The sequence below is a fragment of the Pecten maximus genome, chromosome 7 (genome assembly GCF_902652985.1).
Source record: "Pecten maximus chromosome 7, xPecMax1.1, whole genome shotgun sequence".
Taxonomy (NCBI): Eukaryota; Metazoa; Mollusca; class Bivalvia; order Pectinida; family Pectinidae; genus Pecten; species Pecten maximus.
In genome coordinates, this window is record NC_047021.1 from 36,394,911 (window position 1) to 36,419,088 (window position 24,178).

General features: G+C 40.9%; 1 protein-coding gene across 1 annotated transcript in view; it reads right to left on the reverse strand.

Moving 5' to 3' along the window:
* Nucleotides 1-967: 967 nt before the first annotated feature.
* The window catches only part of LOC117330726 (E3 ubiquitin-protein ligase TRIM32-like), a 28,591-nt gene continuing 5,380 nt past the window's right edge, over nucleotides 968-24,178 (reverse strand). Inside the window, exon 2 of the mRNA XM_033889177.1 lies at nucleotides 968-4,761. Coding sequence (XP_033745068.1) covers nucleotides 2,722-4,734 — 2,013 coding nt within the window. The 5' untranslated portion in view covers nucleotides 4,735-4,761 and the 3' untranslated portion in view covers nucleotides 968-2,721. The remainder of the gene's footprint in view (nucleotides 4,762-24,178) is intronic.

Sequence of the window (24,178 nt, forward strand, 5' to 3'; positions counted from 1 at the left end):
TATGTTGGTCTACCTAATTACTCAGCCTTATGTTGGTCTACCTAATTACTCAGCCTTATGTTGGCCTACCTAATTACTCAGCCTTATGTTGACCTACCTATTTACTCAGCCTTATGTTGACCTACCTATTTACTCAGCCTTATGTTGGTCTACCTAATTACTCAGCCTTATGTTGGTCTACCTAATTACTCAGCCTTATGTTGACCTACCTATTTACTCAGCCTTATGTTGGTCTACCTAATTACTCAGCCTTATGTTGGCCTACCTAATTACTCAGTCTTATGTTGGTCTACCTAATTACTCAGCCTTATATTGACCTACCTAATTACTCAGCCTTATGTTGGTCTACCTAATTACTCAGTCTTATGTAGGTCTACCTAATTACTCAGCCTTATGTTGGCCTACCCAATTTCTCAGCGTTATGTTGACCTACCTAATTACTCAAACCTCATGTTGACATATTTAATCACTCAGCCTTATGTTTGCCTACGTAATTACCTCAATGAAATATGTTTAGTTCATTACGTTTTAATCACCAAATGTCTAGCATTCATGACTAACTACATTTTGTTATAGGATGATGTAGGAGGAAGTATCTGCTATATTACGTATGTCTTAAGTTTGTCACGTGTTTAAAGTCATCGAATTCAGACAAAAAAATATGAAAATTCAGCAACATGCACAGTTGTACAGTTCAACTCAACTCCATTCCATACGTACATGTAACTTGATATAGATCCTCGCATTGAATGATTATACATTTTGTACAGTTCAACGCAATTTCTGTTCAAGTGATATACATGAAGTATTACAATTAACCTAGCGCCATTATATAAATAACTATAAAATTCAACATATACCATTCAATTTACAGTAGTACAACTTTTTATATCTCAGTTCAATACACTATCCAATATACTTCATTTCAATAATTTTACCATTTAACACAGATTCATTCAATACAAGATGTAATAAAACACATTCTATTTAATTCGACATAATTCCATTCAATACATTTACAATTCAACACATATCTGTTCAATATGATGTACAATTAAAAAGAATTCCGTTTAACACAGCATCCAATTCAACATAACTTTCATTTAACAATTGAAAATACTCCAACAGAACTCCATTCAAAACAAAACAACATATATAAAGCATATGAATGTCCGTCTTCTGTACCACTGTAGGAGTGGCTGGATGTATCTACAGCCTGTACCTGGTGTCACTATATCGAAGGTTAATCATCATGGAGGGTGAATGTACGCACAGGGGCATTTATTGCTATGGAGTGTTGATGTGTAGTAGGAGTGAAAAAATGCACGGCCAGACCGGGGTTCGAACCCGGGACCTCCGAACACTAGCCGAATGCTCTACCGATTGAGCTACCTGGTCGCCAATGGTCGACACGGTCCAGTTCCGCTACAGATGTATATCTGGTGTAAAGGTGATTCATGAACATGTTGTCACTATATAAAACGAATATGCAAGGGTGGGTGAGTACATATGTTTTGAAACTAACAACATGGATGTGTTTCTGTCATTTTTTGAACAAGAATGTATAACAGGCTTCTTCAAATATCACTTCATAGAAAGAATAATTTTCTGTTTCACTGGTAAAAATGTAATAAATACATGTATCGTTAGGATTTGGTACATTATCAAACAATGAATTGACATAATCGGGAATCCATTCGATCGTTTGAAACCACTCGAACATTTGTACATTATATGTAAAATAAACAGGTAAAATGTATTGCGTGACTGCTAGTATAGTGATAAGCTACAAAACCAACATACCGAGATTGGAATATTTTCAAATATTAAATTTAAAAGTCATTCACTCAAAGACAAAATATAGGAGTGCTGATATACAGTGTAAATTTGTAGTATTTTTTTTATATTTTTTTTCTTTGTTATTGTCATGGAGTATCTAAACCAAATTGCTGAATAACAAATAGAAAGTGTACATTGATATTTATTTATTCGACGCACTTTGGTGATAAGGCCGAGAAGTCATTAATTCAAAAGCCCAAGTACTGGATCCCGAAATGTTTCACTCAATGTACCGCAAGTTCCTTCCAGTCTTTATATGCCGTGTTTGCAAAAAATATAAACTCTTAAAATTCCGAAATTATAAGGCATAGTATTTGTCTTTATAAAGGGACCAATTTTGGTCCGGTACGCTCAAACAATACACATACCAACCTACAAAGTCTTTAGACTGCGTACAGTAGTGATGAAGTAGCCATCCGGAAACATGTAATTCGCTTCTCAAGGTCAGGGTCAAAAGTAAAACATGTTGTTCCTATTTTTTGTATACAACCTTCTCATGACATATACTATAAACATATTCGACCTTTCAACAGATGAGTTATGAAGATGTGCCTAATTTTAAACTAATTTATTTTTACAAGCATATGTTACCTATCAAATATTTATTTTATCGTGGGTCAAATTTTATTTTATCGTGGGTCAAATTTGTTCATGGCCACTTTTTTTAGATCATACATCATCTATACACCTGTCTGTACAATATTGCGGCTCAAATAAGTTGTAACTCGTGTACAAAGTTTCTAAAGTCTGTGTTTTGAAATGTGATCACAGCTTTATCTCCCCATATGGAAATCGCTCTAGGTCCTTCTTTTCCATCGTGGGTTGATGACCGCTTTCTCAGGTCATACGTCAACTATACACCTGTCTGTACAACATTACCGTTCAAACAAGTTGGAGCACGTGTACAACGTTTCTAAAGTCTGTGTTTTGAAATGTGATCACAACTTTATCACCCCATACGGAAATGGCTCTCGGTCCTTTTATTCCATCTGATGACGTCAGTAGTTCTCTGACGTTAGTTCCGTCCCCGGACATCTGTATGACGTTGTTTGATCTACATCCACAAACGTACACGTTACCCTCCCTGTCTACGTCTATTCCTGTTGTTGCCTTCACGACCTCGACCTTCAGCACATCTGTATGAGTCCCGTCAGACAGTCGAGTCACTGCCACCCTGTCAGCAGTTGAGTCATCGAGGCCGGCGAAGACGTGTCCGCTTTGATGATTACTACCTAGATGGAGACATGGTGATTCAATTGTGTGAATCTTTGTAGCTTCACCTCCGTCTTTTGGTACACTGTAAAGTGATGTTGATGATCCGACAACAAATGAGTTGTTGTATGTGACACCAAAACATCTTTCGGTAACATTTGGAATCTTTATTTTTGATGAAATGGTTAAATTAGTATCCCCGACATTGATAACACATATAATTTTAACGTTCATCAACATCACTGCCACAGTGTTGTCATCAATACGACAAAGGTCACAACATTTCTCAGTCAATTCCATCTCACATTGCAGATCACCGTGTTCTGTAAACAGTTTCACTTTTTTATTACCTTTGTCTGATACAACTATTCGGCCACTGGACAGAAGAACAACTCCATACAGAGAACATTCGTTCTTGTCAGAAGGAACTTTCATATTTAGCTTTCGCATCATTTTCAACCGACTTTCGGACAATGGTGAACTATAAGCAGTAGATGGTAGACTCCTCTGTTGTTGATGAACGACTATCTTTCCCATTGTCAGACTTGTCTCGGTGTCCAGGGCGAGTATGTTGGGGTCATATTCATGTCTGAGACTGGTAGATTTAGACGACTTTCTCAACTCCTGTAGGAGTCCCTTACACGACTCGACCTCCGCCTGTCCTCTCTGGAAAAGACGGATCGTTCCCACTGTGTCGTCCTTCAGAGAGACATCCTTGGATGAGGTCAGTGTATTCTGCATAGCAAACATCAGCCGTTCGCACTTCTTTCTCGATATATCCAAGTTTTCCTTTTCCTCTTTGAAGGGCACTATCAATTTTTCTGTAAGCTCTTTCTGAAGAGTATCAAACCGTTCATTGATCTTTCTACGTAGGTCTGTCAAACTTTGTACGGCACTGTCTTGATCCTGTGTCATTGACTGAAGCTCTTCATCGACATCTGTTATCAGTATCTCCATGGCGTCTACGCATTTTCGAATTTCCTCCAGAAGGTCATCGATCTTCGAGTTTTTGCTCAGATTGTCCCGAAAATCATCTGCTGGTGTCACCAACTCACACTTCCGGTGATTGACGATTATACACTTGCTGCATCCAAGGAGCTGATGATCTTCACAGTAATACTCCAGTTTCTCTTCGTGTTTTCCACATTCAGTAACCGACGTTTCCCGTCGGATCATAATCGACTTGTTCACGTCCGTGATGTTCTCAGGTTCGCATTCTTCATGAAACAAATCATGTATGTTGGTTTTACAGACAGCACAAAAGTAAGTATTGTTCATCTTACACCAGAAATTCGCCGGGACATTCTTGTCTCCTTTCTTCGCACATGGTTTGCATGCTATTGGCTCATCCGTCTTCTGTAAATGGCGAGTCATTTTAATTGCCAGATTGTTGGTAGGAAACTGTTCAGCCCAACTTTCTTTGTCTTCAGACGGGTTCACTGGCTCGGTGACCTTACGGCATACAGGACAGGAGAAAGAAGACGCCGAGGCCATCTTACCTGACAACTCCGTTGTGATGTAGCTACCAAGGCATTCCTGGCAAATAGAATGTAGACAAGGGAGAGATTTAGGTTGTCTCAGCTGTTCCAGACAGATAGGACATTGCAGCACCAGGGAATCCAGTGATCGAGTCCTATGACTATCTACCGACAACTGTTCGTGGACTGGCCTACCCTCCGCCATCGTGTGATTATGATGTCTATCTTCAACCTGAAACCAAATTGTTCAATTTCAATGAAATAAGTGTCTATAGCATGATAAGTTCATATACTTACTGGCATTCAAACTAGCGTTTTAAGTTAACTGTAGTAAAGGTGGTATATTATCATTTTCTTCCGTCTGATATGATGACCTTTCCTATTAGAATACAATGTATCAAATTACTTCAGAAAGAAGACTTTCAATTACTGGTAGTCGAACATACGTAAACTGCTTGTATTTGTGAATAATGTTTTGTTAGCCCACCATCATCAGATGCGGGCTAAAAAATCGCCCTGCGTCCGTTGTCCGTGTTCCGTCCGTCCGTCCGTCCCTCCGTAAACAATTCTTGTTATCGCTATTTCTCAGAAAGAACAGAAGGAATCTTTCTGAAATTTCATAAGTAGGTTCCCCTTGGTCCGTAGTTATGCATATGGCATTTTGGGACCAATCGGAAAACAACATGGCCGACAGGCAGTCAATTTTATTTTGACAATTGAAGTTTGTTATGGCTATTTCTTAGAAAGTACTGAAGGGATCTTTCTGGAATTTCATATGTGGGTTCCCCTTGTTCGCTAGTTATGCATATGGCATTTTGGGACGAGTCGGAATACAACATGGCTAACAGGCAGCCATCTTTTATTCTGACAATTGAAGTATGTTATCGCTATTCTCAGAAAGTACTGAAGGAATCTTTTCTTGAATTTCATACGTAGGTTCCCCATGGTCCGTAGTTATGCATATGGCATTTTGGGACCAATCAGAAAACAACATGGCCGACAGACAGCCATCTCGGATTTTGACAATTGAAGTTTGTTATCGCTATTTCACAGAAGGTACTGAATGGAACTTCCTGAAATTTCATAAGTAGGTTCCCCTTGGTCCGTAGTTGGCATTTTGGGACCAATCGGAAAACAACATGGCCGACAGGCAGCCATCTTGTATTTTGACAATTTAAGTTTTTTATGGCTATTTCTCAGAAAGTACTGAAGGGAACTTTCTGGAATTTCATATGTAGGTTCCCCTTGGTCGCTAGTTATGCATATGGCATTTTGGGACCAATCGGAAAACAACATGGCTAACAGGCAGCCAAAATTGTACAGTTGGTCCTAGTAGATGAAAACATGAACAAATCAAGATTTGACCAGAATATGAATATAAAGCACACATTTTTGCTAAGAAAAAGAAATGATTTCGGAGTATCTCTTATTAGCCTGATTCAACTGTCGCAATAAAATTAGCAGATTAATTATAATTAAGCCGGATTTACATTACATTTCTCCATGTTATGATAATATTGGTCAACAAAGAGGCACATGGGCCCTAGGGGCGGTGGTGGTCGAGTGGTTAAGGTGTCCCGACACTTTATCACTAGCCCTCCACCTCTGGGTTGCGAGTTTGAAACCTACGTGGGGCAGTTGCCAGGTACTGACCGTAGGCCGGTGGTTTTTCTCCATGGGTACTCCGGCTTTCCTCCACCTTCAAAACCAGGCACGTCCTTAAATGACCCTGGTTGTTAATAGGACGTTAAACAAGAGGCCCAATGGGCCTGTATCGCTCACCTGGCTCTACAGCAACTTTGAAGTTGATTGAGGTCATTTCTACAGATACTATGCTGATTATCATAGTAAGCTAGGTTTATTCATATCAATAAATTTTCTAGTCCTTCATTCCAGCATTTTATTAGCCTAATATCTGGTCTAGGAGTCTCTTGGCTATCGCAAAATTATTGTTTACAGATTTAAGCCGATTTCACCCCTGTGACCTTAAATGTAGGTCAAGGGTCATTAATTTGAACAAACTTTGTAGCCCTTCACCCCAGCATGCTACAGGCCCAATATCAAGTCCCTGGGACTTTTGGTTATTAAGAAGAAGTCGTTTGAAGAATATAGCCTATTTGACCCATGTGACCTTGAATGAAGGTCAAGGTCATTTATTTAAACAAACTTTGTAGCCCTTTACCCTAGCATGCTACAGACCCAATATCAAGTCCCTGGGCCTCTTGGTTATTGAGAAGAAGTCGTTTGAAGATTATAGCCTATTTGACCCATGTGACCTTGAATGAAGGTCAAGGTCATTTATTTGAACAAACTTAGTAGTCCTTCACCCCAGCATGCTACAGGCCCAATATCAAGTCCCTTGGCCTCTTGGTTATTGAGAAGAAGTCGTTTGAAGATTATAGCCTATTTGACCCATGTGACCTTGAATGAAGGTCAAGGTCATTTATTTGAACAAACTTTGTAGCCCTTTACAACAGCACGCTACAGGCCCAATATCAAGTCCCTGGGCCTCTTGGTTATTGAGAAGAAGTCGTTTGAAGATTATAGCCTATTTGACCCCTGTGACCTTGAATGAAGGTGAAGGTCATTTATTTGAACAAACTTTGTAGGCCTTCACCCCAGCATGCTACAGGCCCAATATCAAGTCCCTGGGCCTCTTGGTTATTGAGAAGAAGTCGTTTGAAGATTATAGCCTATTTGACCCATGTGACCTTGAATGAAGGTCAAGGTCATTTATTTGAACAAACTTTGTAGCCCTTTACAACAGCACGCTACAGGCCCAATATCAAGTCCCTGGGCCTCTTCGTTATTGAGAAGAAGTCGTTTGAAGATTATAGCCTATTTGACCCCTGTGACCTTGAATGAAGGTGAAGGTCATTTATTTGAACAAACTTTGTAGGCCTTCACCCCAGCATGCTACAGGCCCAATATCAAGTCCCTGGGCCTCTTGGTTATTGAGAAGAAGTTGTTTAAATGAAAAAGTTGACGCCGGACGGCCGGACGGACGGACGACGGACGCCGCACCACGGCATAAGCTCACTTGCCCTTCGGGCAGGTGAGCTAAAAAGTTGACGCCGGACGGCCGGACGACGGACGCTGCACCACGGCATAAGCTCACTTGCCCTTCGGGCAGGTGAGCTAAAAAAAAAGATAGTCAAAAATAAGATTTCCCTATAAACTTACATAGTTAAGTTTATCCCCTCCACAGGGGCAAAAGGGAGACTCCAGGGTCATGAAATTCACAATTTCGGTACCTATTAGTAAAGCATCCTAAGACCCTTCCATCTATGAAGAGTATTTGATTCTACCTTATTGGGTCTTGTGAAGATGTTTTTGAAATTTCAGTCAATTTGGCCCTATCCATCAGCCCCTGGGGGTCCATCAGGGCCAACATGTTCATACCATCAAACTGTCATCCCATGCTGATAATGTTAACCAAATTAGAATGAATTCCGAAAGAAATAAAAAAAAAAAAGATAGTCAAAAATAAGATTTCCCTATAAACTTACATAGTTAAGTTTATTCCCTCCACAGGGGCAAAAGGGAGACTCCAGGGTCATGAAATTCACAATTTCGGTACCTATTAGTAAAGTTTACCCCCTCCACAGGGGCAAAAGGGAGACCCCTAAGCTAAGGGTCATGAAATTCACAATTTTGGTAAAGTACTATTAAGACCCTTCTATGAACAGTATTTGATTTTACCTTATTTGGGTCTTAAGATGTTTTTGAAATTTCAGCTTCAGTTATCGTGTTCATATCATTATGAAGGGCAATAACTCTGTAAGTTACTGTCAAATAATTTCCATGTTTGAACTCGTCCGAGATCATATTGATATAAGACTGTCAAGTTTCATCAATCTCGGTTAACATTTACTCCAAGTTATCGTGTTCACAAGGAAAAGTTAATGCATGTCACACGTCGCATGATGCGGACAAAAGGCGATTGCAATAGGTCACCATGACCTATGGTCAGGTGACCTAAAAAGAGGCCCAATGGGCCTGTATCGCTCACCTGGCTCTAGAGCAAATTTGCAGTTGATTGAGGTCATTTCTACAGATACTATGCTGATAACAACTTTATTCAAATATCAGAGTAAGCTAGGTTTATTCATGTCAATATATTTTTTAGTCCTTCATTCTAGCATACTATTGGCCTAAGATCGGGTCTTGGCTCTTGGCTCTAAGCATGCTACAGACAGGCCCAATATTAAGTCCCTGGGCCTCTTGGTAATTGAGAAGTCGTTTGAAGATTATAGCCTATTTGACCCCTGTGACCTTGAATGAAGGTCAAGGTCATTTATTTGAACAAACTTTGTAGCCCTTCACAACAGCAAGCTACAGGCCCAATATCAAGTCCCTGGGCCTCTTGGTAATTGAGAAGAAGTCGTTTGAAGATTATAGCCTATTTGACCCATGTGACCTTGAATGAAGGTCAAGGTCATTTATTTGAACAAACTTTGTAGCCCTTCATCCCAGCATGCTACAGGCCCAATATCAAGTCCCTGGGCCTCTTGGTAATTGAGAAGAAGTCGTTTGAAGATTATAGCCTATTTGACCCATGTGACCTTGAATGAAGGTCAAGGTCATTTATTTGAACAAACTTTGTAGCCCTTCACTCCAGCATGGTACATGCCCAATATCAAGTCCCTGGGCCTCTTGGTTATTGAGAAGAAGTCGTTTGAAGATTATAGCCTATTTGACCCCTGTGACCTTGAATGAAGGTCAAGGTCATTTATTTGAACAAACTTTGTAGCCCTTTACAACAGCAAGCTACAGGCCCAATATCAAGTCCCAGGGCCTCTTGGTTATTGAGAAGAAGTCGTTTGAAGATTATAGCCTATTTGACCCATGTGACCTTGAATGAAGGTCAAGGTCATTTATTTGAACAAACTTTGTAGCCCTTTACAACAGCACGCTACAGGCCCAATATCAAGTCCCTGGGCCTCTTGGTTATTGAGAAGAAGTCGTTTGAAGATTATAGCCTATTTGACCCCTGTGACCTTGAATGAAGGTGAAGGTCATTTATTTGAACAAACTTTGTAGGCCTTCACCCCAGCATGCTACAGGCCCAATATCAAGTCCCTGGGCCTCTTGGTTATTGAGAAGAAGTCGTTTGAAGATTATAGCCTATTTGACCCATGTGACCTTGAATGAAGGTCAAGGTCATTTATTTGAACAAACTTTGTAGCCCTTTACAACAGCACGCTACAGGCCCAATATCAAGTCCCTGGGCCTCTTGGTTATTGAGAAGAAGTCGTTTGAAGATTATAGCCTATTTGACCCCTGTGACCTTGAATGAAGGTGAAGGTCATTTATTTGAACAAACTTTGTAGGCCTTCACCCCAGCATGCTACAGGCCCAATATCAAGTCCCTGGGCCTCTTGGTTATTGAGAAGAAGTTGTTTAAATGAAAAAGTTGACGCCGGACGGCCGGACGGACGGACGACGGACGCCGCACCACGGCATAAGCTCACTTGCCCTTCGGGCAGGTGAGCTAAAAAAGTTGACGCCGGACGGCCGGACGACAGACGCTGCACCACGGCATAAGCTCACTTGCCCTTCGGGCAGGTGAGCTAAAAACAAGGGCCCAATGGGCCCAAATCGTTCACCTGTAATGCAGTGATCTTTTCATATATGGATCCTGCAGTTATTTGAAAGCATGCTACAGGACCAATATAATGTCTCTCTGCACTTTGGCTTTTCACTAAAAGTCATTTAAAGATTTAAGCATACTTGATCGACGTGACCTTGAATGTGAGTCAAGGTCATTCATTTGAACAAACTTGGTAGCCCTTTACCGCAGCATGCTACAGTCCCAATATCAACTCCCTGGGACTCTTGGTTATTGAGAAGAAGTCGTTTAAAGATTTTAGCCTTTTGACCCCTGTGACCTTGAATGAAAGTCAAGGTCATTCATTTGAACAAACTTGGTAGCCCTTCACCCCAGCATGCTACAGGCCAAATATTAGGTCTCTGGGACTGTTGGTTATCGAGAAGAAGTCGTTTAAAGATTTTAGCCTTTTTGGCCCCTGTGACCTTGAATGAAGGTCAAGGTCATTCATTTGAACAAACTTGGTAGCCCTTCACTCCAGCATGCTACAGACCCAATATCAACTCCCTGGGACTCTTGGTTATTGAGAAGAAGTTGTTTAAAGATTTTAGCCTTTTTGACCCCTGTGACCTTGAATGAAGGTCAAGGTCATTCATTTGAACAAACTTGGTAGCCCTTTACCCCAGCATGCTACAGACCCAATATCAACTCCCTGAGACTCTTGGTTATTGAGAAGAAGTCGTTTAAAGATTTTAGCCTTTTTGACTCCTGTGACCTTGAATGAAAGTCAAGGTCATTCATTTGAACAAACTTGGTAGCCCTTCACCCCAGCATGCTACAGGCCAAATATTAGGTCTCTGGGACTCTTGGTTATTGAGAAGAAGTCGTTTAAAGATTTTAGCCTTTTTGACTCCTGTGACCTTGAATGAAAGTCAAGGTCATTCATTTGAACAAACTTGGTAGCCCTTTACCCCAGCATGCTACAGGCCAAATATTAGGTCTCTGGGACTGTTGGTTATCGAGAAGAAGTCGTTTAAAGATTTTAGCCTTTTTGGCCCCTGTGACCTTGAATGAAGGTCAAGGCCATTCATTTGAACAAACTAGGTAGCCCTTCACCCCAGCATGCTACAGACCCAATATCAACTCCCTGGGACTCTTGGTTATTGAGAAGAAGTCGTTTAAAGATTTTAGCCTTTTTGATCCCTGTGACCTTGAATGAAAGTCAAGGTCATTCATTTGAACAAACTTGGTAGCCCTTCACCCGAGCATGCTACAGACCCAATACCAACTCCCTGGGACTCTTGGTTATTGAGAAGAAGTCGTTTAAAGATTTTAGCCTTTTTGACTCCTGTGACCTTGAATGAAGGTCAAGGTCATTCATTTGAACAAACTTGGTAGCCCTTCACCCCAGCATGCTACAGACCCAATATCAAGTCCCTGGGACTCTTGGTTATTGAGAAGAAGTCGTTTAAAGATTTTAGCCTTTTTGACTCCTGTGACCTTGAATGAAAGTCAAGGTCATTCATTTGAACAAACTTGGTAGCCCTTCACCCCAGCATGCTACAGACCCAATATCAAGTCCCTGGGACTCTTGGTTATTGAGAAGAAGTCGTTTAAAGATTTTAGCCTTTTTGACTCCTGTGACCTTGAATGAAAGTCAAGGTCATTCATTTGAACAAACTTGGTAGCCCTTCACCCCAGCATGCTACAGACCCAATATCAAGTCCCTGGGTCTTTTGGCTATTTAGAAGAAGTCGTCTAATTTTTTTTTAGCATATTTGACTCCTGTGACCTTGAATGAAAGTCAAGGTCATTCATTTGAACAAACTTGGTAGCCCTTTACCCCAGCATGCTACAGACCCAATATCAACTCCCTGAGACTCTTGGTTATTGAGAAGAAGTTGTTTAAAGATTTTAGCCTTTTTGACCCCTGTGACCTTGAATGAAGGTCAACGTTATTCATTTGAACAAACTTGGTAGCCCTTCACCCCAGCATGCTACAGGCCCAATATTAGGTCTCTAGGCCTTTTGGTTATTGAGAAGAAGTTGCTTGAATGGAAAGTTGACGCCGGACGGACGGCCGGACGGCCGGACGGACGACGGACGCCGCGCCACGGCATAAGCTCACTTGCCCTTCGGGCAGGTGAGCTAAAAAAAGATAGTCAAAAATAAGATTTCCCTATAAACTTACATAGTTAAGTTTATCCCCTCCACAGGGGCAAAAGGGAGACTCCAGGGTCATGAAATTCACAATTTCGGTACCTATTAGTAAAGCATCCTAAGACCCTTCCATCTATGAAGAGTATTTGATTCTACCTTATTGGGTCTTGTGAAGATGTTTTTGAAATTTCAGTCAATTTGGCCCTATCCATCAGCCCCTGGGGGTCCATCAGGGCCAACATGTTCATACCATCAAACTGTCATCCCATGCTGATAATGTTAACCAAATTAGAATGAATTCCGAAAGAAATAAAAAAAAAAAAAGATAGTCAAAAATAAGATTTCCCTATAAACTTACATAGTTAAGTTTATCCCCTCCACAGGGGCAAAAGGGAGACTCCAGGGTCATGAAATTCACAATTTCGGTACCTATTAGTAAAGTTTACCCCCTCCACAGGGGCAAAAGGGAGACCCCTAAGCTAAGGGTCATGAAATTCACAATTTTGGTAAAGTACTATTAAGACCCTTCTATGAACAGTATTTGATTTTACCTTATTTGGGTCTTAAGATGTTTTTGAAATTTCAGCTTCAGTTATCGTGTTCATATCATTATGAAGGGCAATAACTCTGTAAGTTACTGTCAAATAATTTCCATGTTTGAACTCGTCCGAGATCATATTGATATAAGACTGTCAAGTTTCATCAATCTCGGTTAACATTTACTCCAAGTTATCGTGTTCACAAGGAAAAGTTAATGCATGTCACACATCGCATGATGCGGACAAAAGGCGATTGCAATAGGTCACCATGACCTATGGTCAGGTGACCTAAAAAGAGGCCCAATGGGCCTGTATCGCTCACCTGGCTCTAGAGCAAATTTGCAGTTGATTGAGGTCATTTCTACAGATACTATGCTGATAACAACTTTATTCAAATATCAGAGTAAGCTAGGTTTATTCATGTCAATATATTTTTTAGTCCTTCATTCTAGCATACTATTGGCCTAATTAAAGATCGGGTCTTGGCTCTTGGCTCTAAGCATGCTACAGACAGGCCCAATATCAAGTCCCTGGGCCTCTTGGTTATTGAGAAGAAGTCTTTTAAAGATTTTAACCTAATTGACCCATGTGACCTTGAATGAAGGTCAAGGTCATCTCTTTGAACAAACTTGGTAGCCCTTCACCCAAGCATGCTACAGGCCCAATATCAATTCCCTGGGTCTCTTGATTATTGAGAAGAAGTCGTTTGAAGATTATAACCTATTTGACCAATGTGACCTTGAATGAAGGTCAAGGTCATTTATTTGAACAAACTTTGTAGCCCCTCACCCCAGCATGCTACAGGCCCAATATCAAGTCCCTGGGCCTCTTGGTTATTGAGAAGAAGTCTTTTAAAGATTTTAACCTAATTGACCCATGTGACCTTGAATGAAGGTCAAGGTCATCTCTTTGAACAAACTTGGTAGCCCTTCACCCAAGCATGCTACAGGCCCAATATCAATTCCCTGGGCCTCTTGGTTATTGAGAAGAAGTCGTTTGAAGATTATAACCTATTTGACCCATGTGACCTTGAATGAAGGTCAAGGTCATTTATTTTAACAAACTTGGTAGCCTTACACCCCAGCATGCTACAGGCCCAATATCAAGTTCCTGTGCCTCTTGGTTATTGAGAAGAAGTCTTTTGAAGATTATAGCCTATTTGACCCATGTGACCTTGAATGAAGGTCAAGGTCATTTATTTTAACAAACTTTGTAGCCCTTCACCCCAGCATGCTACAGGCTAAATATCAAGTCCCTGGACCTCTTGGTTATTGAGAAGAAGTAATTTGAAGATTATAGTGTATTTGACCCATGTGACCTTGAATGATAGTCAAGGTCATTTATTTTAACAAAGTTGGTAGCCCTTCACCCCAGCATGCTACAGGCTAAATATCAAGTCCCTGGACCTCTTGGTTATTGAGAAGAAGTCATTTGAAGATTATAGTGTATTTGACCCATGTGACCTTGAATGATAGTCAAGGTCATTTATTTGAACAAACTTGGTAGACCTTCACCCCAGCATGCTACAGGCCCAATATCAAGTCCTTGGGCCTCTTGGTTATTGAGAAAAAGTCATTTGAAGATTATAGCCTATTTGACCCATGTGACCTTAAATGAAGGTCAAGGACATTTATTTGAACAAACTTTGTAGCCCTTCACCCCAGCATGCTACAGGCCCAATATCAAGTCCCTGGGCCTCTTGGTTATTGAGAAGAAGTCGTTTGAAGATTATAGCCTATTTGACCCATGTGACCTTGAATGTAGGTCAAGGTCATTTATTTGAACAACTTTGTAGCCCTTCATCCCAGCATGCTACAGGCCCAATATCAAGTCCCTGGGCCTCTTGGTTATTGAGAAGAAGTTGTTTGAAGATTATAGCCTATTTGACCCCTGTGACCTTGAATGAAGGTCAAGGTCATTTATTTGAACAAACTTTGTAACCCTTCACTCCAGCATGCTACAGGCCCAATATCAAGTCCCTGGGCCTCTTGGTTATTGAGAAGAAGTCGTTTGAAGATTATAGCCTATTTGACCCATGTGACCTTGAATGTAGGTCAAGGTCATTTATTTGAACAAACTTTGTAGCCCATCACCCCAGCATGCTACAGGCCCAATATCAAGTCCCTGGGCCTCTTGGTTATTGAGAAGAAGTTGTTTGAAGATTATAACCTATTTGACCCCTGTGACCTTGAATGAAGGTCAAGGTCATTTATTTGAACAAACTTTGTAGCCCTTCACTCCAGCATGCTACAGGCCCAATATCAAGTCCCTGGGCCTCTTGGTTATTGAGAAGAAGTCGTTTGAAGATTATAGCCTATTTGACCCATGTGACATTGAATGACGGTGAAGGTCATTTATTTGAACAAACTTTGTAGCCCTTCACAACAGCAAGCTACAGGCCCAATATCAAGTCCCTGGGCCTCTTGGTAATTGAGAAGAAGTCGTTTGAAGATTATAGCCTATTTGACCCATGTGACCTTGAATGAAGGTCAAGGTCATTTATTTGAACAAACTTTGTAGCCCTTCATCCCAGCATGCTACAGGCCCAATATCAAGTCCCTGGGCCTCTTGGTAATTGAGAAGAAGTCGTTTGAAGATTATAGCCTATTTGACCCCTGTGACCTTGAATGAAGGTCAAGGTCATTTATTTGAACAAACTTTGTAGCCCTTCACAACAGCAAGCTACGGGCCCAATATCAAGTCCCTGGGCCTCTTGGTAATTGAGAAGAAGTCGTTTGAAGATTATAGCCTATTTGACCCATGTGACCTTGAATGAAGGTCAAGGTCATTTATTTGAACAAACTTTGTAGCCCTTCATCCCAGCATGCTACAGGCCCAATATCAAGTCCCTGGGCCTCTTGGTAATTGAGAAGAAGTCGTTTGAAGATTATAGCCTATTTGACCCATGTGACCTTGAATGAAGGTCAAGGTCATTTATTTGAACAAACTTTGTAGCCCTTCACTCCAGCATGGTACATGCCCAATATCAAGTCCCTGGGCCTCTTGGTTATTGAGAAGAAGTCGTTTGAAGATTATAGCCTATTTGACCCATGTGACCTTGAATGAAGGTCAAGGTCATTTATTTGAACAAACTTTGTAGCCCTTTACAACAGCAAGCTACAGGCCCAATATCAAGTCCCAGGGCCTCTTGGTTATTGAGAAGAAATCGTTTGAAGATTATAGCCTATTTGACCCATGTGACCTTGAATGAAGGTCAAGGTCATTTATTTGAACAAACTTTGTAGCGCTTTACAACAGCACGCTACAGGCCCAATATCAAGTCCCTGGGCCTCTTGGTTATTGAGAAGAAGTCGTTTGAAGATTATAGCCTATTTGACCCCTGTGACCTTGAATGAAGGTGAAGGTCATTTATTTGAACAAACTTTGTAGGCCTTCACCCCAGCATGCTACAGGCCCAATATCAAGTCCCTGGGCCTCTTGGTTATTGAGAAGAAGTCGTTTGAAGATTATAGCCTATTTGACCCATGTGACCTTGAATGAAGGTCAAGGTCATTTATTTGAACAAACTTTGTAGCCCTTTACAACAGCACGCTACAGGCCCAATATCAAGTCCCTGGGCCTCTTGGTTATTGAGAAGAAGTCGTTTGAAGATTATAGCCTATTTGACCCCTGTGACCTTGAATGAAGGTGAAGGTCATTTATTTGAACAAACTTTGTAGGCCTTCACCCCAGCATGCTACAGGCCCAATATCAAGTCCCTGGGCCTCTTGGTTATTGAGAAGAAGTTGTTTAAATGAAAAAGTTGACGCCGGACGGCCGGACGGACGGACGACGGACGCCGCACCACGGCATAAGCTCACTTGCCCTTCGGGCAGGTGAGCTAAAAAAGTTGACGCCGGACGGCCGGACAACGGACGCTGCACCACGGCATAAGCTCACTTGCCCTTCGGGCAGGTGAGCTAAAAAAAAAAGATAGTCAAAAATAAGATTTCCCTATAAACTTACATAGTTAAGTTTATCCCCTCCACAGGGGCAAAAGGGAGACTCCAGGGTCATGAAATTCACAATTTCGGTACCTATTAGTAAAGCATCCTAAGACCCTTCCATCTATGAAGAGTATTTGATTCTACCTTATTGGGTCTTGTGAAGATGTTTTTGAAATTTCAGTCAATTTGGCCCTATCCATCAGCCCCTGGGGGTCCATCAGCGCCAACATGTTCATACCATCAAACTGTCATCCCATGCTGATAATGTTAACCAAATTAGAATGAATTCCGAAAGAAATAAAAAAAAAAAAAGATAGTCAAAAATAAGATTTCCCTATAAACTTACATAGTTAAGTTTATCCCCTCCACAGGGGCAAAAGGGAGACTCCAGGGTCATGAAATTCACAATTTCGGTACCTATTAGTAAAGTTTACCCCCTCCACAGGGGCAAAAGGGAGACCCCTAAGCTAAGGGTCATGAAATTCACAATTTTGGTAAAGTACTATTAAGACCCTTCTATGAACAGTATTTGATTTTACCTTATTTGGGTCTTAAGATGTTTTTGAAATTTCAGCTTCAGTTATCGTGTTCATATCATTATGAAGGGCAATAACTCTGTAAGTTACTGTCAAATAATTTCCATGTTTGAACTCGTCCGAGATCATATTCATATAAGACTGTCAAGTTTCATCAATCTCGGTTAACATTTACTCCAAGTTATCGTGTTCACAAGGAAAAGTTAATGCATGTCACACGTCGCATGATGCGGACAAAAGGCGATTGCAATAGGTCACCATGACCTATGGTCAGGTGACCTAAAAAGAGGCCCAATGGGCCTGTATCGCTCACCTGGCTCTAGAGCAAATTTGCAGTTGATTGAGGTCATTTCTACAGATACTATGCTGATAACAACTTTATTCAAATATCAGAGTAAGCTAGGTTTATTCATGTCAATATATTTTTTAGTCCTTCATTCCAGCATACTATTGGCCTAAGATCGGGTCTTGGCTCTTGGCTCTAAGCATGCTACAGACAGGCCCAATATCAAGTCCCTGGGCCTCTTGGTTATTGAGAAGAAGTCTTTTAAAGATTTTAACCTAATTGACCCATGTGACCTTGAATGAAGGTCAAGGTCATCTCTTTGAACAAACTTGGTAGCCCTTCACCCAAGCATGCTACAGGCCCAATATCAATTCCCTGGGCCTCTTGGTTATTGAGAAGAAGTCGTTTGAAGATTATAACCTATTTGACCAATGTGACCTTGAATGAAGGTCAAGGTTATTTATTTGAACAAACTTTGTAGCCCCTCACCCCAGCATGCTACAGGCCCAATATCAAGTCCCTGGGCCTCTTGGTTATTGAGAAGAAGTCTTTTAAAGATTTTAACCTAATTGACCCATGTGACCTTGAATGAAGGTCAAGGTCATCTCTTTGAACAAACTTGGTAGCCCTTCACCCAAGCATGCTACAGGCCCAATATCAATTCCCTGGGCCTCTTGGTTATTGAGAAGAAGTCGTTTGAAGATTATAACCTATTTGACCCATGTGACCTTGAATGAAGGTCAAGGTCATTTATTTTAACAAACTTGGTAGCCTTACACCCCAGCATGCTACAGGCCCAATATCAAGTTCCTGTGCCTCTTGGTTATTGAGAAGAAGTCTTTTGAAGATTATAGCCTATTTGACCCATGTGACCTTGAATGAAGGTCAAGGTCATTTATTTTAACAAACTTTGTAGCCCTTCACCCCAGCATGCTACAGGCTAAATATCAAGTCCCTGGACCTCTTGGTTATTGAGAAGAAGTAATTTGAAGATTATAGTGTATTTGACCCATGTGACCTTGAATGATAGTCAAGGTCATTTATTTTAACAAAGTTGGTAGCCCTTCACCCCAGCATGCTACAGGCTAAATATCAAGTCCCTGGACCTCTTGATTATTGAGAAGAAGTCATTTGAAGATTATAGTGTATTTGACCCATGTGACCTTGAATGATAGTCAAGGTCATTTATTTTAACAAACTTGGTAGCCCTTCACCCCAGCATGCTACAGGCCCAATATCAAGTCCCTGGGTCTCTTGGTTATTGAGAAGAAGTCGTTTGAAGATTATAGCCTATTTGACCCATGTGACCTTGAATGAAGGTCAAGGTCATTTATTTGAACAAACTTTGTAGCCCTTCACCCCAGCATGCTGCAGGCCCAATATCAGGTCCCTGGGTCTTCTGGTTATTGAGAAGAAGTCTTTTGAAGATTATAGCCTATTTGACCCATGTGACCTTGAATGATAGTCAAGGTCATTTATTTTAACAAACTTGGTAGCACTTCACTTTAGCATGCTACAGGCCCAATATCAAGTCCCTGGGCCTCTTGGTTATTGAGAAGAAGTCGTTTGAAGATTATAACATATTTGACAAATGTGACCTTGAATGAAGGTCAAGGTCATTTATTTTAACACACTTGGTAGCCCTTCACCCTAGCATGCTACAGGCTCAATGTCAGGTCCCTGGGCCTCTTGTTTATTGAGAAGAAGTCTTTTGAAGATTATAGCCTATTTGACCCATGTGACCTTGAATGAAGGTCAAGGTCATTTATTTTAACAAACTTTGTAGCCCTTCACCCCAGCATGCTACAGGCTAAATAGCCCTTCACCCCAGCATGCTACAGGCTAAATATCAAGTCCCTGGACCTCTTGGTTATTGGACAGAAGTCATTTGAAGATTATAGTGTATTTGACCCATGTGACCTTTAATGATAGTCAAGGTCATTTATTTTAACAAACTTGGTATCCCTTCACCCCAGCATGCTACAGGCTCAATATCAAGTCCCTGGGCCTCTTGGTTATTGAGAAGAAGTCGTTTGAAGATTATAACCTATTTGACAAATGTGACCTTGAATGAAGGTCAAGGTCATTTATTTTAACAAACTTGGTAGCCCTTCACCCTAGCATGCTACAGGCTCAATATCAGGTCCCTGGGCCTCTTGTTTATTGAGAAGAAGTCTTTTGAAGATTATAGCCTATTTGACCCATGTGACCTTGAATGAAGGTCAAGGTTATTTATTTTAACAAAACTTTGTAGCCCTTCACCCCAGCATGCTACAGGCTAAATATCAAGTCCCTGGACCTCTTGGTTATTGAGAAGAAGTCATTTGAAGATTATAGTGTATTTGACCCATGTGACCTTGAATGATAGTCAAGGTCATTTATTTTAACAAACTTGGTAGCCCTTCACCCCAGCATGCTACAGGCTCAATATCAATTCCCTGGGCCTCTTGGTTATTGAGAAGTCTTTTGAAGATTATAGCCTATTTGACCCATGTGACCTTGAATGAAGGTCAAGGTCATTTATTTTAACAAACTTTGTAGCCCTTCACCCCAGCATGCTACAGGCTAAATAGCCCTTCACCCCAGCATGCTACAGGCTAAATATCAAGTCCCTGGACCTCTTGGTTATTGAGAAGAAGTTGTTTGAAGATTATAGTGTATTTGACCCCTGTGACCTTGAATGACGGTCAAAGTAATTTATTTTAACAAACTTGGTAGCCCTTCACCCAAGCATGCTACAGGCCCAATATCAATTCCCTGGGCCTCTTGGTTATTGAGAAGAAGTCGTTTGAAGATTATAGCCTATTTGACCCATGTGACCTTGAATGATAGTCAAGGTCATTTATTTTAACAAACTTGGTAGCCCTTCACTTTAGCATGCTACAGGCCCAATATCAAGTCCCTGGGCCTCTTGGTTATTGAGAAGAAGTCGTTTGAAGATTATAACCTATTTGACAAATGTGACCTTGAATGAAGGTCAAGGACATTTATTTTAACAAACTTGGTAGCCCTTTACTTCAGCATGCTACAGGCCCAATATCAGGTCCCTGGGTCTTTTGGTTATTGAGGAGAAGTTGTTTGAAGATTATAGCATATTTGACCCCTGTGACCTTGAATGAAGGTCAAAGTAATTCATTTTAACAAACTTTGTAGCCCTTCACCCAAGCATACTACAGGCCCAATATGAAGTTCCTGGGCCTCTTGGTTATTGAGAAGAAGTTGTTTAAATGAAAAAGTTGACGCCGGACGGACGGCCGGATGGACGGACGGCCGGCCGGACAGACGGACGGAAGACGGACGCCCCACCATGGCATAAGCTCACTTGCCCTTCGGACAGGTGAGCTAACAAGAGGCCCAAAGGGCCTTAACGGTCACCTGAGATTTGAAATATTTCGGCCAACTAAATTGACCCTTTTTGGCCCCACCCATCAGTCCTAATGGGGTCAGTCTATGAAGAGTATTTGATTCTAACATATAGTAGATAAGAAGATTTTTGAAATTTCAGTCAATTTGACCCTTTTTGGCCCCGCCCACCAGCCCCTGGGGGTCAACTAGGGCCAACATGTACATACCATCAAACTGTAATCCCATGATGATAATTTGAACCAAGTTAGAATGAATTCCAATACAAATCCAACAAATAATAGTCAAAAATGTGATTTCCCTATATAAACTATAGTAAAGTTTACCCCCTCCCCAGGGGCAAACGTGAGACCCCAGGGTCATGAAATTCACAATTTTGGTAAAACATCTTAAGACCCTTCCATCTATGAAGAGTATTTGATTCTACCATATCTGAGAGTAGGGAAGAAGATTTTTGAAATTTTAGTCAATTTGACCCTTTTTGGCCCGGCCACCAGCCCCTGGGGGTCAACTAGGGCCAACATGTACATACCATCAAAGTGTCATCCCATGCTGATAATTTGATACAAGTTAGAATGAATTCCAATACAAATCCAACAAATAATAGTCAAAAATGTGATTTCCCTATATAAACTATAGTAAAGTTTACCCCCTCCCCAGGGGCAAACGTGAGACCCAAGGGTCATGAAATTCACAATTTTGGTAAAGCACCATAAGACCCCTTCATCTATGCATGCAGAGTATTTGATTCTAACATATCTGAGAGTATAGAGAAAGATTTTTGAAATTTCAGTCAATTTGACCCTTTTTGGCCCCGCCCAACAGCCCCTGGGGGTCAACCAGGGCCAACATGTACATAACATCAAACTGTAATCCAATGCTGATAATTTGAACCAAGTTAGAATGAATTCCAATACAAATCCAACAAATAATAGTCAAAAATGTGATTTCCCTATATAAACTATAGTAAAGTTTACCCCCTCCCCAGGGGCAAACGTGAGACCCCAGGGTCATGAAATTCACAATTTTGATAAAGCACCTTAAGACCCTTCCATCTATGAAGAGTATTTGATTCTACCATATCTGAGAGTAGAGAAGAAGATTTTTGAAGTTTTAGTCAATTTGACCCTTTTTGGCCCCACCCCTCAGGCCCCTGGGGGCTGGGGACCATATAATTCACAATTTTGGTTGACCTTCAGCCATAGAAACTTTCTGCCAAATTTCATTGAATTTTGTTAAGTGGTTTTGGAGAAGAAGTCGAAAATGTAAAAAGTTTACGGACGCACGACGCACGACGCACGACGCACGACGACGGACAAAAGGCGATTAGAATAGGTCACTTGAGACTTCGTCTGAGGTGACCTAAAAATGCTATCGATAGGTCACCATGACCTATGGTCAGGTGACCTAACAAGAGGCCCAGAGGGCCTGTATCGCTCACCTGGTTTCATGAGATATGAAACAAGAATGATGCTTAAGTATATTTGTCGCTGGTATTGCTATGTCAATATATATCATAAGCATTTTATATGGGTACATGTACATTGGTTTTATTTTAATACTAACAAGAGGCCCATGGGCCTTAACGGTCACCTGAGATTTGAAATATTTCAGTTAATTTAATTGACCATTTTTGGCCCCGCCCATAAGCCCCAAGGGGTCAGTCAGGGCCAACATGTGCATATTATCAAACTTTCATCCCGTGCTGAAAATGTTAACCAAGTTGGAATGAATTCCAATAGAAATAAAACAAATCAGTCAAAAATGTGATTTCCCTATATAAACTATAGTAAAATTTACCCCTCCCCAGGGGTAAATGTGTGACCCCAGGGTCATAAAATTCACAATTTTAGTAAAGCACCTTAAGATCCCTCCATCTATAAACAGTATTTGATTCTATCTTATTTCAGTCTGAAAAGAAGATTTTTAAAATTTCAGTCAATTAGACCCTTTTTAGCCCCGCCCATAAGCCCCTAGGGGTCAGTCAGGGCCAACATGTGCATACCCTCAAACTGTCATCCCAAGCTGATAATGTTAACCAAAATAGAATGAATTCCAACAGAAATCAAACATATTATAGTGAAAAATGTGATTTCCCTATATAAACTATAGTAAAGTATACCCCCTCCCCAGGGGCAAACTTGAGACCCCAGGGTCATGAAATTCAAAATTTTAGTAAAGCACTTTAAGATGCTTCCAACTATAAAGAGTATTTGATTCCACCTTATTTCCGTCTTGAGAAGAAGATTTTTTAAATTTCAGTCAATTTGGCCCTTTTTAACCCCGCCCATTAGCCACTGGGGGTCAGTCAGGGCAAACATGTGTATACAATCAAACTGCCTTCACAAGGTGATAATGTTAACTAAGTTAGAATGAATTCCAATAGAATTCAAACAAATCATAGTAAAAAATGTGATTTCCCTATATAAACTATAGTAAAGTTTACCCCCTCCCAAGGGGCAAACTTGAGACCCCAGGGTCATGAAATTCACAATTTTAATAAAGCACCTTAAGACCCTTCTAACTATAAAGAGTATTTGATTCCACCTTATTTCCGTCTTGAGAAGAAGATTTTTTAAATTTCAGTCAATTTGGCCCTTTTTAGCCCCGCCCATCAGCCCCTGGGGGTCAGTCAGGGCCAACATGTGCATGCCATCAAACTGTCATCTCATGCTGACAATGTTTACCAAATAGAATGAATTCCAATAGAAATAAAACAAATAAAAGTCAAAAATATTATTTCCCTATATAAACTATTGTAAAGTTTACCCCCTCCCCAGGGGCAAATGTGAGACCCCAGGGTCATGAAATTTACAATTTTGGTAAAGCACCTTAAGACCCTTCCATCTACGAAGAGTGTTTGATTCCACCATATCTGAGAGTAGAGAAGAAGATTTTTGAAGTTTAAGTCAATTTGACCCTTTTTAGCCCCACCCCTCAGGCCCCTGGGGGGTGGGGACCATATAATTTACAATTTTGGTTGACCTTTAGCCATAGAAGCTTCCTGCCAAATTTCATGGAATTTGGTTTAGGGGTTTTAGAGAAGAAGTCGAAAATGTAAATTGTTTACGGACGCACGACGGACGACGGACGACGCACGACGGACGACGCACGACGACGGACAAAAGGGGATTAGAATAGATCACTTGAGACTTTGTCTCAGGTGACCTAAAAATGCCAAAAGGTACATTAATCCATGAAATGAAATTGACTTTTGGCGCGACCCCATAGGGATGCTAACACACAAATGTGAGTGATATCCATTGC